At 36.5% G+C, this 16130-nt stretch overlaps 1 protein-coding gene across 11 annotated transcripts in view; it reads left to right on the plus strand.

The window, feature by feature from the left end:
- The window catches only part of AKAP9 (A-kinase anchoring protein 9), a 105238-nt gene extending 89376 nt beyond the window's left edge, over nt 1–15862 (plus strand). For all 11 annotated transcript variants that reach the window (XM_030264660.4, XM_030264665.4, XM_030264662.4 and 8 more), the window contains 15 exons: nt 767–958; nt 1754–1942; nt 2578–2722; nt 3472–3691; nt 4670–4820; nt 5710–6378; nt 8100–8299; nt 9176–9284; nt 10117–10302; nt 10933–11133; nt 11531–11763; nt 12786–12871; nt 13566–13641; nt 14486–14625; nt 15263–15862. In XM_030264660.4, the coding sequence (XP_030120520.4) occupies nt 767–958; nt 1754–1942; nt 2578–2722; nt 3472–3691; nt 4670–4820; nt 5710–6378; nt 8100–8299; nt 9176–9284; nt 10117–10302; nt 10933–11133; nt 11531–11763; nt 12786–12871; nt 13566–13641; nt 14486–14625; nt 15263–15306 (2841 nt within the window). In that variant the 3' untranslated portion in view covers nt 15307–15862. The remainder of the gene's footprint in view (nt 1–766; nt 959–1753; nt 1943–2577; nt 2723–3471; nt 3692–4669; nt 4821–5709; nt 6379–8099; nt 8300–9175; nt 9285–10116; nt 10303–10932; nt 11134–11530; nt 11764–12785; nt 12872–13565; nt 13642–14485; nt 14626–15262) is intronic.
- The last annotated feature ends 268 nt before the right edge of the window (nt 15863–16130 follow it).

Here is a 16130-nt window from a genome sequence, read left to right on the forward strand (position 1 = left end):
AAAATAGACTCTTTTTTTTTTAAGGACAAGAATGATACTACTGAAATTTGAGATTAGCTTCTGCCTGATCATTGATAACAGAGCCATTTAGATAAGTTTTAGTGTTGACTATTTTAATACACTTTCTCACAGTGATGTGCATTTTTGCATTTTAAATTAGGCTAAATATGAGTTTTATATCTCTAGGCTTGTTCTTAGTTATGATTATGAGAAAGAGAACTAGTTATAATTTATTGCAATTTTGTTATATTAACAATAATGTCATGATCATATATTACACAATTTTATAGATTCTATTTTTATAGCTATGTATGAAAGCAAAGCTGTTTATCATAAACAGTAAGGGCATAATGCTTTAATTACATTCTTTTTCAATCATTTTGTAACAAATCCCTAGCTTCATAATAATTTCAAAAAGTGAATGGCAAAGCTCACCTGGAAGCTTCCCAGGACTGTTTTGAAAATGTCGGTTTCCATTAGTAGCTATTTTAAAAAATAAAAAGTCGATTTGACAGATGTACACTGGAAAACTTTATTTGAAACTGGTGAAAAATACCAGTATTTAATAAGTTTCTGTGTGACATATATAAAGGACTGGGTTACACTTCTGTCCTTGATATGAGGAAGCATAGTTTCCTTATGCTGATCAAATTAGAAGTACCAGTTTTCCAATACATATGAAATAAGATTGCAATTATTATTGTTGTTGTTATTATTATATGCTGTTATTACTGGCATTACTGATTTCTTGTTGCTTTTATTTTAGGGCTTGCTGAGAGCAGTCCATCATGAAGGCATACAGGTCCTGTCTCTCACTGAATTTCCATATAGTGAAAAAGATCTTTCAGCTCATAAGCAAGAGCCAGAATCTTGGCTAGAAGAAAGAAAAGCTTTCCTAAGCACCATCTCATCTTTGAAAGATCTAATTACAAAAATGCAAGTTTATAGAGAAGCTGAGGTATAAATAATATTGTATGATTCTATCTGAATAAAAAATAATTTATTATGACCTTCTAAGATACATTCACTGTTCAAGTTTAGATGCTTAAATATTCTTTTACTAGGCAAAATATTTCTTAAATTATGCCATAAAATTCCATATTGTACTTCATGCTATTACAGCATATATTTGTTCTTCTGTGCATTGATAACTTTTGACTGTATAGGTTCACGTAAGAATAATTTTATTTTGAAACATGTTCCTGTAGCAATTTAAACAAAATTTTTTTAATGCTGTAATTTATTGGGTTGTTAATCAGTAATATGTTAAAACTTTTGCTTGTTAAATTACCCCAGTTAGACTCTTGGATATATGCAGGTAGTTTCTATTACATCATTTCCTTTAGCATGTAAAGTGGGCAGATGAACTTTGTGTCATTTAAAATTAAATCTTTTTCATACACAATATCTGCAGAATACCACATAGCTCTGTGAGAGCCTAGGGAGAGATGTGCAATATATGAACAATTAAAAGAATAATGTGATATAGTAACCTCAGTAGTAACTGCACAGGGCTAAGTTTTCAGTTACAAAAAACTAAATTGCCACCATTGTAAAAAAAGCTAAAAGTTTATGATTTGTGAATGCAGAAAAATTTGTAATGTGTACAGTAAATGCATCCATTTGGATGGATGAAATTTACATAATTACTAAGAAAAGCAAAATATTTCAGTGAAAACACACACTCTACTTACAAATTATAGTGATATAATCTTTCAATTTGGCTCTTTAAATTGTTTTTTTACCACTGCAGATCTATGCAAGTACTGAATCTCCTGAAGGTGTGTCAGACTGGCGAGGAGAACTTCTGTATGCCATTCAACAGCTTTTTGTGAGGGAACAAAATGTTCTCCTTGCTGCATTTCAAACTGAACTTGCAGAAATGGGCACAAGAGATGCAGTGATGTTGATGAATCAGTTAGAGCACAGACTACAAGAGCAGGTAATATAAACCATACTGTAGTCAAAGTGTCTACATTAGATTTTAATTTCAAATTTATAAATACATTATAAATATATGTATTAATGGTAGTTTTGAAAGTCTAAGGATGAAAAAAGTCAGACTTGCAGAATGAACTGGTGTCTTTTGAAAGAAAAATTATGTGGCATGGGAAAGAAAGTTTTGGGTGCACACGTTACAGAATATATACAGACTTCAGAGTTCAATTTGAATTAAATACAGTTGTCCTGAGCTTGATGTTGTTAAGTTAATTAGAATTATGTTACACTGTCTAAGAGAAATGGTAGCTTGTTTATACAAAATAATTTGTGAGAAGAGAAAGTGACAAGGCTGCTATGGGACAGATAGAAGTAAGTTATCTCCTCTGGAACATGGAAGGATTAGCTAGAAAATTGCAGTTTGCCAGAAAAGTGATAGCTCTTTTCAGTCTCTAATTTTGATGCCTAGAAGAGAACTAAAAAATAACAAGCAGTTTTTCCAAATATTGTAATACTGACTTCATTGAAAATGTTTTGAATATATGTGGACTATGAATATATAAATAAATGTGATGTCAACACCATAGTTATTCTCATAAAATCTGGAGTTTTACTTTGAAATGTTTCTAATGCTAATAGGCTACTAACCAGAGAGCAGCAATGGACAGTCTTCAGAATGCAGACAGAAGAAGTTTGTTGATGGAGATTCAAGTATTACATGCTCAGATGAACAGTAAGAAAAGTAACCCCAAGAGAGAACAAGAGATTGATTCCAAAAGCCAAGGTGACTTCTGTGGTAATTTATGTCTGTTTCCAAATGCTTTCAAGGCAGTACTCATAATGTTGTAAGTGACAAAAATGGTGACTTTCTTTGTTCTCTGATTTTGATATGTGTATTCTGAACACGCATACTTTTCATCTTCTTCAATCTTATTTGACTCCTTTTGCAAAACTTAAGATATAATCTGCGTTCTTATGACTTGTATCAAACTGAAAGTAATACTAAGTTATCTTCAACTGCTGTAAAAATCCAGCTTGAATTTTAAGGTTATTTTCCATGTATATGCTTCACTGTTTAGGTTCAGCAGCTTGGAAGTTATCTAAGTTGGATAGTCAGTCATAATGCAGAAACTAAGAAGCAATTAGAATGAAGAATAAAAGGTTCAGAGAACAGGTATTAAGTAAAGCTTGTTGTCAGTGTTTAGTTACAAATATTAGGTGACAAGTATACATATGTAATATAACTAACTTAAATTGTGTTAATCATTATCATATGCAGATGATGCATATTGATATAGTTGCACACATCATATAGCCTGTAAGAAATACAGAAGTTGAAGTGATTTATTCAAAGTACAAAAGGTATTCAAGTATAAAAGTCATGGGTTTACTTTTATTGTGCTACTGAAAGAAAATATTATTTTAAAATATCACTCTTAATAATAGCTTTGTGGTCATGCTTTGGCTAGGAGAAGCTTTACCCAAAACTGTTTTTTTCATGAAGTAATTTCCATGTGAATGTGCTCCCATTAGAAATGCTGGAGTATAATATGCAGCAGAAGCAGTTGCAGATTCTGGAGATGCAAGTGGAGCTCCGGAGTATGAAGGACCGAGCAGCAGAGCTTCAGGAGCAGCTGAATTCAGAGAGAATGATGGGTTCAGAGCTGAAGAATGAACTTGCACAAGCCAAACTAGAGCTTGAAGCAACCCTTAAAGCACAGCACAAGCACTTCAAGGACCTAGAAACTATCAGGTGTGGCTTTCAGTGCGAAGCTGTCTGTGTTGACAGTGAAGATTATCTTTCCTAATCTGAAACCATAATATTGATTTTTTTAAAGGGCTTGATCTCATGTACTATAATTGCTTCTCAGTATTTCTGTAAAACCTACCTGACAAAAATAGACTTTTTATATTTGACAAAAAGTGTATTCCAATTCATAGCTTAATACTTTATTAATTATCAAGTTCCTTTTTAAACTTTGTCACATTAGACTACTGTATACAAGCTAATAAATAGATCATATTTATTAGATTTTTTAATCTCCCAGGAACATGGAGAAAAAAATTGCAAAGTTATGGTAACTTAGCAAGTGCTTCCATATGAAATACTCTTAAATGTTGCTTTGACATGGTTGATAGCAGAAGCCACAGATTTGGCACTTAAGAAAGCCATTATTATTTGTGCCTGAGCCTGAGGGATGCACCCACAGACAATATCTTAATGTTCAGCTCAGAGATAACAAATTAAGGTGGAGTTTACATTGGGATTACTTCAAATATTACTTTATACCCTTTACAGACCATCAGGAGCAAGTTTTTTCTGCAAACAGATGCAAAATTGATTTGTAAAAAAATGAAAATTCCAGTCGTAGATTTTTCCTTTTCCCTAATACATTTTTTTCCCTTGAGAAACATGGCAGCAAGAAGCATTTCCATGGTATTCTTTAAGATTTTGGCCCGTGACTGGATAAGGTTGAACACTAACTGCCTCTGGGCCCCCACAAGTGGCAGCTACAAAGGTAGCAGGATGAACACACTTGTTGTAGTTCTTGAACTATGCAACTCTTTTGGATTTGAGTTAGTCTTGTCTTTCTAATAGGCTTTTCACTGTTACTCTACTAGACTAGCAGTGTTTTCAGTGCACAGGATGGAATAAATACCAATTAACTGACTATTTCATGATAGTATTAGATCCATTGCCTCATGTAAAGTTTGCCCATTTCTCTTTTAGGACTGAAGTTAAAGAAAAAGCAGCTGAACTAGATATTCTCAAGGATACGATGGCCAATGAACAGAAAAAATCAAGAGAGCTACAGTGGGCTTTGGAAAAAGAAAAAGCTAAAATGGAACGCAGTGAGGAAAGAGGAAGAGAAGAGCTTGAGGTATTCCATAATCCCAAGTGGCCTGGGACATCAAGGAGCGTGAAAATATTCTTTTGCTTAACATTTTATCTCAGCTTACTTTTTTTTGTCCAGTGCATGCTTCATTGTTCTGACTTCAACTGTCATATCATCTAGAACTGAAGAAAAATATATAGAAGCTGTGTGGCAAAGTATGAAAAAGGCCTGATGCACATTACATTTAAATCAGTAGGAAGTTTACTGTGCTTTTCAGGCCCAAGATTAGAAGATTCTAAAATGGCTCTAAGTTATTCAGTGGGACAGGGCACTGCTGGTATGCTGGTACACTCAGCCCCCACCACAGCCTAACTCATAAAATATAGTATTTAAGAATATGATTTAAGGAGACATATTGTTTGTCACCATTTAAAAAGTCTGCAGTTTCACGTCATGAAAAGCAAACTAGGGAGTTACTTAGGAGAAAATGTTTCATTAATATCTTCTTTGGTACCTCTGCAATATTTGATACAGTGAAAGGGAGAGCAGGTATCCTGGTACAAGACAAAAGAGCAATAACTTCAACAGCATCGATTTAGTTACATCATGAAATCCAAAGTTGAAAAATCATTTTCACAGTTTTAGAAAGTAAAAACAGCTGGCTGTCATCAGAACTACAGTTGTTTGTATCTCACTATAAAGTATGTGTTAAAAAGATACTTTTATGAAATAATCTGATTTAAGAATAAAGACATCTTTGATGTATTTTAGTATCAGATGTAACTGCAGCATTCAGAATATTGTTGCATTATTTGGGAATAGCAAAACCTGTTTAAAAGCAGCGTGTGTAGAGGTAACGTATTTGCAATTTGCAGAAGATAATGGAAAGTATGCACAAATGGCTTTGATAAATTCTTATGTTTTCTTTTGAAAGGACTTAAAGTTTTCTCTTGAAGATCAAAAACAAAAGAACTTAGAGTTAAGTAAACTTCTGGAGCAAGAGAAACAGCTGTCAAGTGATCTTCAACAGAGAATTGAATCCCAAGAAGCACTCAGTGCTGCCCAGCTGTCACGTGAGCGGGGCCGTAATTCGGAGTTGCAGGTGCTTCTTGAATCAGAGAAGGTTCGAGCTCTCGAAATAAGCAGTGCCCTAGAAAGGGAAAAAGAGCTATGTGCTCAGCTTCAAAGTGCTGAAGATAAGGGACAAGCTGGAACACCTAATCCATCTGAGGAATTGCTTAAAGAGCTACAGAAGCAAATGGATGAAAAGCATGACCGTATAGTGGACTTAGTAAGTGAGATGGAGAAGTATAAACTGGAATCTGTGCAAGTGAGACAGCAAATGGAAAAAGAAAGGCAGATTCACAGGCAAGCATTACAAGCAGAACAAGATGCTAACATAATAATACAAAAGAAACTCCATGAACTGGAGACCAAAGTAGAAGACCTTCAGTGGCAACTTGGAGAAAAGAAGCAAGAAGTTCATAAATTAGATAATGAAACAAAGAAGTTACAGGAAATAATCCAAGAACTACAGAAAAAAGAGCAGGAGGATGAAGGAAGAAAGGAAGCCAAAAGGACACCAAGCCACAACCCAAATGAGGTACAGTAGGATTGAAAGTAATGTGTAATATTGAAATATGCAATTTCGCTTTAATTCTTTTGCTCGCTTATGTGTCACTGTGCCTTGACTCAATCTATAAAATAGCCTGCAGATTACAGAACATAGGCACCAGAGAATGCAAAAGGGAAAGCATTCCAGTTTGCTTCCTAAAACTATTCACATGCTTCCTCCTGAGAGTGAAGTTACAGAAGTATATAAGGAGGAGCATAGAAGTGTACAAGGAGGAGCACAAGCAGGAGAAATGTATCTGGGCGTATACACCCACTTTGTATCTCAGTACAGGAGAAGAACATTCCTTGCAACCAGTTGCAGGAATGAGCTATTCCTACTCAGGAATACCCCAGTTCACTGCCCTTAACCTTTAGTTAATAAACTGCAAGGAGTCTTTGAAATATTATAAGTGATCTTCCAACAGCTTCAATAAATAAATGAGTAAGCAATCTAACAGGCATATGTCTGAATATGTCTATGTTAGCAAACAAAATAGAAGAAAGAAATCAAGGTAAAAATCAATTTAAGAATTATCCTAATTTTTAGATGGGTGAAAGTGCTATCTCTGTTGCCTCTAAGTTCTTTACAGCCATAAAAGATTAGGAGAGTTTTTAAATTATTTTAAAATTACTTTTAGAACATTTTTAGAAGCTTGTCTGTAAGAGGTAAATGTTGCTGGGTGAGTGATTTGTGGGTAGTCGCAGAGAGGACTGATGAGAGACTTGCTTGCCTCTTTGCTATGTTTTTGCCCATCCTGACATCATTTGTTTTACCAGTTATTTGTATGTGAAGCCAGGAAGGAAATTTGTTTTCATCTACTTCAGCTACTGGTTTTTATCTTCTGAAGCATTGGAAACTACCCACAGCTAGAGGCAGGATGTTGAGTGTATTGGTAATTGTGGCAGCAGCAGCCTTCCTGCCATGCTCATTTTGTGCACTTGTTCCTCTGCCCAGAGGGAACTGCCAGCACTGTGGTCAGCAAAGAGTCTTCCCTTGGATCAGGTTAGCAGCAGCTGTTGGGGTTTTTCCCCTTCCTCATCAGCAGATAGTCTGATCTGCTTTCCAGGATCTGCCTAGAATTTCAAATAATGAATCTCCTGCTGTTTCCTGTGACATTGGCAACACTGACTTTTTTCCTTTGGTACCATGCTGTAGGGCAAACAGCCAAAGGCAGATCCATGGACTCAGGTTTCTTTGTGAGGGATGGCAGTTCTTCCATGGCAGTGTTGGGAGGCTGTTACCTAGGAATACCTCTTCAGTGCATTGTTTTGCTTGTGGTAGCATGTAGTGTGGTTGCCTGGGACTGGACTGACCTCCATGACCATGGTGGCTTCTTTCAGCCCTTGCTCTTGTGACTATAAATTGGTTACAAAAACACATAGGTCCCATTGCTCAATTCCTTGCACAACTGGTAAAGGAGCTGCTGATGGAAGAAACAAAAATGCTTTGTGACATCCTGCTGAGTTTTTTGACTGGATTCACACTGTAGCTCCATGATTACTAGTTCTTAGTACAGAAAGACACTGGACCTTTCATGAATGATAGTTTAGTGCTACATTACAGCAGTGTTGTAGCCACATTAAATTTCTTTCTCTGTCAGAATTATTTGTTCTTCAGTTTCTGAGTGTGTTTCAGAAGCATATGTTTTCATTTTACAGCACTGGATCACATACTATATATATATGTAAAAAATACCTATTTCTTTCCAGACTACCTGGGATACACCCAATGACAGAACAAGAAATTGGGTTCTCCAGCAAAAAATGGAAGGAGCTGAGACAAATGAGTTGACTTACCGCACACTGACAGGAGATCTCTCTGCTGCTACTGAAATTCTTGAAAAAGTCAGACAAAAGCTACAAAATACATCTCCAAAGCTGAAGCAGTTGGCTTGGAAAGCTGCTAGCAGGTTAGACCAGTCTTCAGCCATTTAGTTTAGTAAATAGCAGCCAGCAAGCTAATATGTTGGGTTTGAAAACTAATTCACAGACTGCAGGATTTAATTGAGTTTGGGGTTGTTAGTTTTATTGTGTATGCTGTTACTTGAGATGTACTGATGGAAGATCAAAATATAGGACCTGGACCAGTATCAAGTGCTGCTGTAAATCCTATATGTTTTCATAGGGTCCCTTCTAAGGCACAGCAAAATAGTCTTTTTTTCCTCTGAAAAGTGATAAGATTTATCTGGGTATGGTATAGGTAGATGAATTTAAAATAGTAATTAAATAATTCATCATGCCTAAGGAGATGAATATAGGGATTATTGTTCTGAATCACCCTCCTTGAGGAAAAAATAATTATGGTCAAATGAAACTGATCTTGATTCTTATTTCTGGAAGGTTACTATCTCCATAAGGCTAAAAAGTACCATGGCACCAGGTCCGTGGGAGGTTTGCATCTGTTTTTATTTTGCTGTGATGGTCATTTAATATTAAACATTCCTTCTGAAACATTTGGGCAAAGCAAGAATGTAGTGTATCTGGGAAATACCCTAGGATTTTGATCACACAGATTCAACAGATTTGTGGGAAGCAAAACCACTATTTTAAATGTGCTTTCTGTGGAATATCCCTGTCTACAAATGAGTGGAACCTGTTCTGTACACTTTTTTTTTTAAATCAAGACAATTTTGTTTAGAGTCACTTAGCAGTCTTGAAAACATTGCCCTGTCTCCAGTACTGCTGAAATGACTTGCTGTAGATCCAGTGCATAGGTATCCACAAAAGTTCTTAGTCTGGCTTGTGATGTCAGAGTTGATCTGCTGTTGAAACCCCTTTTGTTTCAGATTGCAGTTTGAAACAGCAGATGATCAGGACTTCGTTTCAGTACAAAATGCTATTGAAGAAGTTATTTCAGAACTGAAAATACTGCCTGGATTGTCCAGTCTGGAAGAGGTGAGAGTCAATGCTGTAACTTTGATGGGAGAGTTAAGATGAAGAGCTGTGAGCAGAAACTGCAAGGAGCTTATAGGGCTGTACTTACTCAGGGCTTTATAGGGGAAGATTCCAGTGAGTATTCTGACTGGAGTTTGTAAAGTATAAAAACCACTTTCCTTTTGTTTTTTACTATTTGTAATACCTTAAAAGTAATTTTTCAACTTTGAAACCAAAACTTTGGCAGTTTCATTTTAAATTTCTGCATCTCATGACTTTTTCTTTAAGATATTTTCCTTTCAGCAGTAATCCTGTAACTGAGGAAACTTTACTCAGTACTTTGTGATATTAAAATCAACATTTAGTATTTACTGTATTGTGTTGACACAACACGTTTACTTAAACTGCCTTGTTTAAGTAAATGAAAGGCCACTGACAATTGAGTGGCATGCACCTGTGTAAAAGAAATGACATTAGGTAATCTGTTGCAAAGAATTCGGCAATATTTGATTTTTAAGTGAGCTTGATTTGGTCCCTATATTTTAAGCAAGGATTTTCAATGTAACTTGAAAAAAGCTTTTTTTCTTTTCCTCTAAGTTAGATAAACATAAACATAGTAGAAAACTTTGCAAATTGAGCTTGTATAAAAATACTCTGTTGTAATGTATAGAGTAAGTATAGACAAGAAAGTCACTGTGATTTGTAGTTTACGTGGATGCTGAAGTTTTTTATATGAAGTTGATACAAAGCTATTGTCATTATCTATAAATGTTTTTCACTGTAAGCCAGTTATTTCCCAATTGGCAATCTGGACCTAATAGAAGTTGAGTTTGGTTTTCTTTCTTCCTTGTAGCTGAAGATGGTGCTGCCACCAGGGACTCCATCCAGCTCCCTGACTGAGAGGCTGCTCAGGCAAAATGCAGAGCTGACAGGCTTTGTCAGCAGACTGAGTGAAGAGAAGAATAATTTGAGAAATGCTGTTATGAAACTGGAGGAAGAACTGAGAAGATACCAGCACAGACAGCCTTCTGCAGACTATGTATGTCCTTGGTGATACTGATCTACTGAGTTATGTATACAGACATAAAAGCCTAATTTCTTGTCCTAGTCACCCAGTTGAGAGTGATCAAGTTATTTGTCTTTCTTGCCTTCCCTCTACAGAGTAAATTGATGTGAGTTATGAGTGTGTCAGCTCACTCTGTTAAGTGTAAAACCTTGTGATTTTACCCAGCTTCTTTTTGTTAACTACTTTTTTATTTTAAATGTTTTGTGCCTTTCTTTTTTATCTCTATCTCATCACCATGATATCAGATCCAGATAGGTCCAGATAGGCTTCAAGATCATGAAGCTAGGATTCATGAGGGGACTTGAGGGGATTCTTTTTTTAGAGAAGCTGTATTTTTCTGGGACTTTGGGCTCCTAAAGTCACTGTTATTGAGGTGTCAGAGTGCAAGGGTGGCCTCAGATCCAAGCATTGTATAGTTTTTCTTGTTAATTTTATGAGCTCTCCACCAAACCAATGGCTAGAATGACATGGCCTAAGCTTCTCCAAATTATGTCATTCAAATTCAGTTTCCTTTGTCTTCAGTCTTCTAGGCACTCAGCAGATGTTGGAGTTAATATTGATACTCTTGTTATGTCATTCAAATTCAGTTTCCTTTGTCTTCAGTCTTCTAGGCACTCAGCAGATGTTGGAGTTAATATTGATACTCTTGTTGCTTCTGAGAAGGAAAATTGGAATAGAGAAAAGCTATCGCTGCAGAAATCTTTGAAACAAGCTGATGCAGAACTCTCCAAGCTGAGAGCAGAGCTCAGGAGTGAGGCTTTCCTCAGAGAACTGGGATCAGATACTGAAAATGCTGTTTTAAGGGTAAGAAGATATTTTTTCCCACATACTAACTACAGCTGCTTTAAAATTTTTGATTTGGGCTTATTTTTCATTGTGTTCACTCTGCTTTATTCTTAGTAAAAAGATACTAATTCAGTCTTTAAATTTTCATCCTCAGGTACCTGACTATTATTTTTTCTCTCCAAGAATGACATGGACACCTATGTTGTCCTTTTGTGTGTTCTCTATTTCTTGCTGTTTAGGTGATCCTCAATATATAAAGTTGCATTCAACAAGTGTGAGCAGCGGCACAGTCTTCTCCATGGTAGTGAGAAATGAATAATCACAGAAATGCTATGGAAGTAACGATGTCAAAAGTCTTGGAACTGTTGTGATTCTTGGACCTTATGGGGTTTTTTGTCTTTTTCTCCTGTTGCAGAGAATTTATGGCAAATACCTACGAGCAGAGAGCTTTCGGAAAGCTCTTATATATCAGAAAAAATATTTGCTGCTGTTACTAGGAGGATTCCAGGAGTGTGAAGAAGCCACGCTGGCCCTCATAGCACGGATGGGGGGACAGCCTTCCTACACAGACCTTGAAATTATCACACATCATTCAAAGGGATTCACACGATTTCGCTCTGCAGTCAGAGTGTCCATTGCAATTTCGAGGTAACCTGGAAGAAGTTACAGTTCAAACAGATATGACTGTGCTGGTTAATATAATACTTTTCTAGCTCCCTAGTGAAATCTAGAAATTCTCATAATTCCATCCTGTTTAAATGGTGTGTTTTTGGTAGTCATGAATATAGTAGATACTTGTAGGGTGACAAGGTAAGCAGAGTGTAGGTAAATTTTGTAATAGGAATAAGCAGTCTGATTGTAGGTGAAAAGGGCTCAGTATCTGATAATCACAAATGGAATGTACTGGGTAAAGTCATATTATTAAAAAACATTATGAGCGATTCTAAGGATTGCACTTATTGACAAAGGCTTTTTCTGCAACTAAATTTCCTTTAAAATTAAAGTCTTACATGTAAGTATAATATAGATTTAGGTATTAATTTTCTCAGTCTAGGTAGTCCTTTGAATTTCACATGACTAAGGATGGGCAGGAATTGATGAGGAAAAAAAAAGTAGTTTATTACTGCATAGTACTGCCATGTTGCTAACAAACCTTCACAAAGGTTTGAGCCCCCAAGCACTTCTGCTTGCTATTGTTCTGAGCCTTGTGTGTCATATAAATTCAAGGAAGGGTTCACATACCTGTTGTGAGAATTTTACTCATACTGCTCTGCAGTTGCAGTTTTGGGGCTGCAACAGAGCAAAAAAGTATATTTAGTATGATTTGAAAATACTGGTGTGCTGTAGCTTCAGTGTTTGAAGCATTTACTGTCCACTTGTACCTATACAGCACCTCTGGAATTGTACAGGTGAAACTGAAAGCAGGTTTGGGCAAATGATGGTCTTTCTTAGTTTTTTAGAGAAGTTGTACTACAACTTAGTACAGAAGGATGTTTTGTATTTGATACTCAGGTTTTAGATGCCCATCTGTTAATTTTGCTTGCTGGTCAAGAAATTCTTATACTTTCTAGAATACAAAAAGCAGATTACTTCTGTCAGACTACTTAATTTATCCTGAAGCTGTTTGTTTGTTGTTTTTGTTTTTGTTTTGTTTTTAATTTGAAATGCAGAATGAAGTTCCTGGTTCGTCGATGGCACAGAGTTACAGGTTCTGGTATCCTGACTATCAATAGGGATGTCTTTAGCCAGAACACAGGTAATGACTAAAAAAATGGTGTTTGCAAGTCACACCACTGCTTAATGGAGATGGGTTTTAATTTGTGTTACCTTTATGTGGAATGAATGGGAGCTGTTCCCTCGTTCTTTTGCTATAATTGTTTGGATTAACCTATTTCTCAGTTTTCATGCTCAACACACACACTAACCTATTTACTTTCTCTTCAGTTTTGTTTTGCTCCATCATGGGTGGGATTTAAAAAAATATGGAAGGTTTCTCTATGGAGTGTATTCATGAAAGCAGTTTTAGCTGAGTCATTGGAGTTTTCATAGGAGATCTGCACCATGGTCTTTTTCTTAGAACAAAAGTTTGTCATTCTTTTGTTAAAGGTTTAAGTCTGGGAAATAAGAGTTTTCTGTTTGCTTTTTGTTTGCTTTTTTGTAGGAGTCTAAGGAGAATCAGAAGCTTCTTTATTATTCAGTGGCTATTTAGGTCTTCACTAAAACCTTTACTCACTCTGTGAGAGTTTTGTCACTGACGTCAGTGAAGCCACCTCTGCTTATCCTTGAGGGAGTCTGAAAGTGCTTTATGCTTGTTAAATGCCATTTTTGTGATATGCAAAAAGAAAGCTCATATCTGAGACTCCCAGTAAAGTACAAAAGGTCTTACATTTTTTAGTTTTCAAGACACTGCTTTTTGTATTTCTAATATTCTGTATCTTTTGTATTTCTAGGTAATGAATTACGGCCTGATTCATTTCCTGGTGGCATAGATCTTTATGGAGAACAGAGGCATTCTTCTAGATCCAGGTCAGGCATAGAATCTTCTAGATCTCCTATAAACTTTTGACATAAGTATATTTGGGGTTTTTTTATTAATATTCTCTTTCAGGGTGTGTTTAAATAACTGAAAGCCTCAGTGTTTACTGCTAAGGTTTGAGACCTTTGATACTGCAAGATTTAACATTTTTGTTAGAATATGTCAAAAATGATGTCTCAGGCATTCAGTGTGTAATTACGCATCACATGATTGAGGCCAAAGCTCAATGTGAAACCAGGTATTTTTTATCAAGGGCAACATTTTTATGCATGCCATCATACTTTGATGAGCTTATATGAAGTTGTGAGTTCAGATCTTCACTGAGTATCAAATTTTTGGGTTTCATTTTCATGTAAACCACCTCAATATTTGTACTGTCTTAGTTTGTCATAACCATAACCGTTTACATGGTAAAAACCTTTAATCTATTTTAGCCACTGTTGACTTTTATTTAGAGTAATGACAAGAGGCAGAATCCTGTAAAGATGGCAGTGTCCTTGTTGACACCAGCTTCTTAATAGAAAACTAAACTTCAATTTACCATGGATTTTGCTGCAGTCTCACTAGGAATTTGCTGGTCAGTCTTTGTCTCAAAAAAATGCAGCAGCAAATCCTGTGCAGTAGAAAGAAACAGCCAGGGGGAAGAGTGGTTTCTCTGGCTTGGGCAGTTAAGTGGCAGGGAGGTTTAATGGGTTTGATGTGTTGGCTACCACATGGATACCCTAAGGGCCATGCAGGCCATAAGTTATCCCTGCCTACAGTATTCTGCTGTGTTGCTGATACTTTTACTCAAAATTTCCCTTTTTGAAATGATGTGTGTTGTTTTGCCCCTAGGCTCCATGGGATGCATGCAGATTTAAACCCGGTCTCCTTCACCTGTCCCCAGCTGCAGAACTACGATCCCGAAAGGGCTCTGACAGATTACATCCATCGTCTGGAGGCACTGCAGAAGCGGCTCGGCAGCGTGCAGTCAGGTAGGGCTCAGCACCCTCCCCAGCACCTCTGGGCAGCACAGGGCCCACTGCCACATGGGTGCTGGTTCTCTGAGATATGTAACAACTTAATTTCAACCTTCAGCCTTAAACAAGAGGTATTTCTGAGCTGTAGCAAAAAGCTCACTTAAAAGAAGACTGTAACATTCTCTGAGAATAGATACAAGCATGCTTTCATTATAGATTTTGAGATTATTTGTAACAATTTACTTCCTGATCTCTAATAAATGCACAGCAAGGATTCAGTTGGCATCTTGCTAGTTTAAGTTATATAGAGAAAAATGTACCCAGAAGACTGGGTTGTGGGAAAGGAATTTTTTCTCCTACCACTTTGATTACAAAAGTTACAGTTAATTTGTCCCATAGATGATGACAGTTTTTGTAATGGAAGAGGAATATATCAAGAAAATTGTCAGAAAAATGGGATGAAATTTATCAAACATGAGTTTTGAAGTTACTGTGTTTGTCTTCACCATCATTTGGGAAAGTTTTGTTCTTAAAAGATTTGATCTATAAAAGTCTGTATTCTATTTCCCATGTAAAACCTTTCACGCTTATTCACCTGAATGTACATACTAGTTCCAAGTAATCCTGATGACAATTTTTCTCCATCTTACAGGTTCGACTTCATACACTCAGTTGCACTTGGGTATAAGAAGATAATACCCTTCAACATCTCCATCACTGGCAGTGATGCTAACAGATTGCCTTCTGTAAATCTGTGTTCTGTGCTTTTGTATAATGTGTATATTGTGGGACCAATATGAACACAGCTATAGGATTGTATACAGTTCCATCCTGGCACACCCACAGAGACTGGGATTTATGGATGTAGGCACTTTGTCTTTATGGGAAAAAAAATCTGAACAAAAAAAATCCCCAAACAAAACCCCCCCAAACCCAAAACAAACCTCCCCACCGTTAAATTACATGTATATTTATGGAATGCTAATTTAAATGATTAACTTATGAAGTGTGTATTTATCAAAAGGGTGCGAAGATGAAACTTGTGTATTAATTAAATTGAGCTACATTCAGCAAAGTTTACTTGCACTTTTTCTGGCAAGGCTACTGAAGTTACATTGACTCTCATAATATTTGCTACTGGCAGTGCAGACAGAATATCACTTGTAGAGACCTATTTTTGTAATGGTAGAAGTTTTGAATTTTATGGGTATTTTGTCAAAGTACTGAAATAAACATGACTTCATGCTTCTAACTGTGTTCAAGAACCGCTCCCTTATTCACATGGAACAGGTTACTCCTGCCTGAGTTCCTCCCCTGCAGCTTCACATTTTACAGATTTCAAAGTGCTGCTATCAGAGAGAGACAGGGAGAAGCCTGGCTTCTGCAGACCCTGGTCACATCTGACAGGGCTGGGAGGGAAGAGCCTGTGCTCCCTCACCTGCCATGAGTGATGCAAACACAAGGTTTTAGAACAGACACTGAATTTACACCAGGAAGGACAAGACAAAACCCTGGTTACA

The sequence above is a fragment of the Taeniopygia guttata genome, chromosome 2 (genome assembly GCF_048771995.1).
Source record: "Taeniopygia guttata chromosome 2, bTaeGut7.mat, whole genome shotgun sequence".
Classification (NCBI taxonomy): domain Eukaryota; kingdom Metazoa; phylum Chordata; class Aves; order Passeriformes; family Estrildidae; genus Taeniopygia; species Taeniopygia guttata.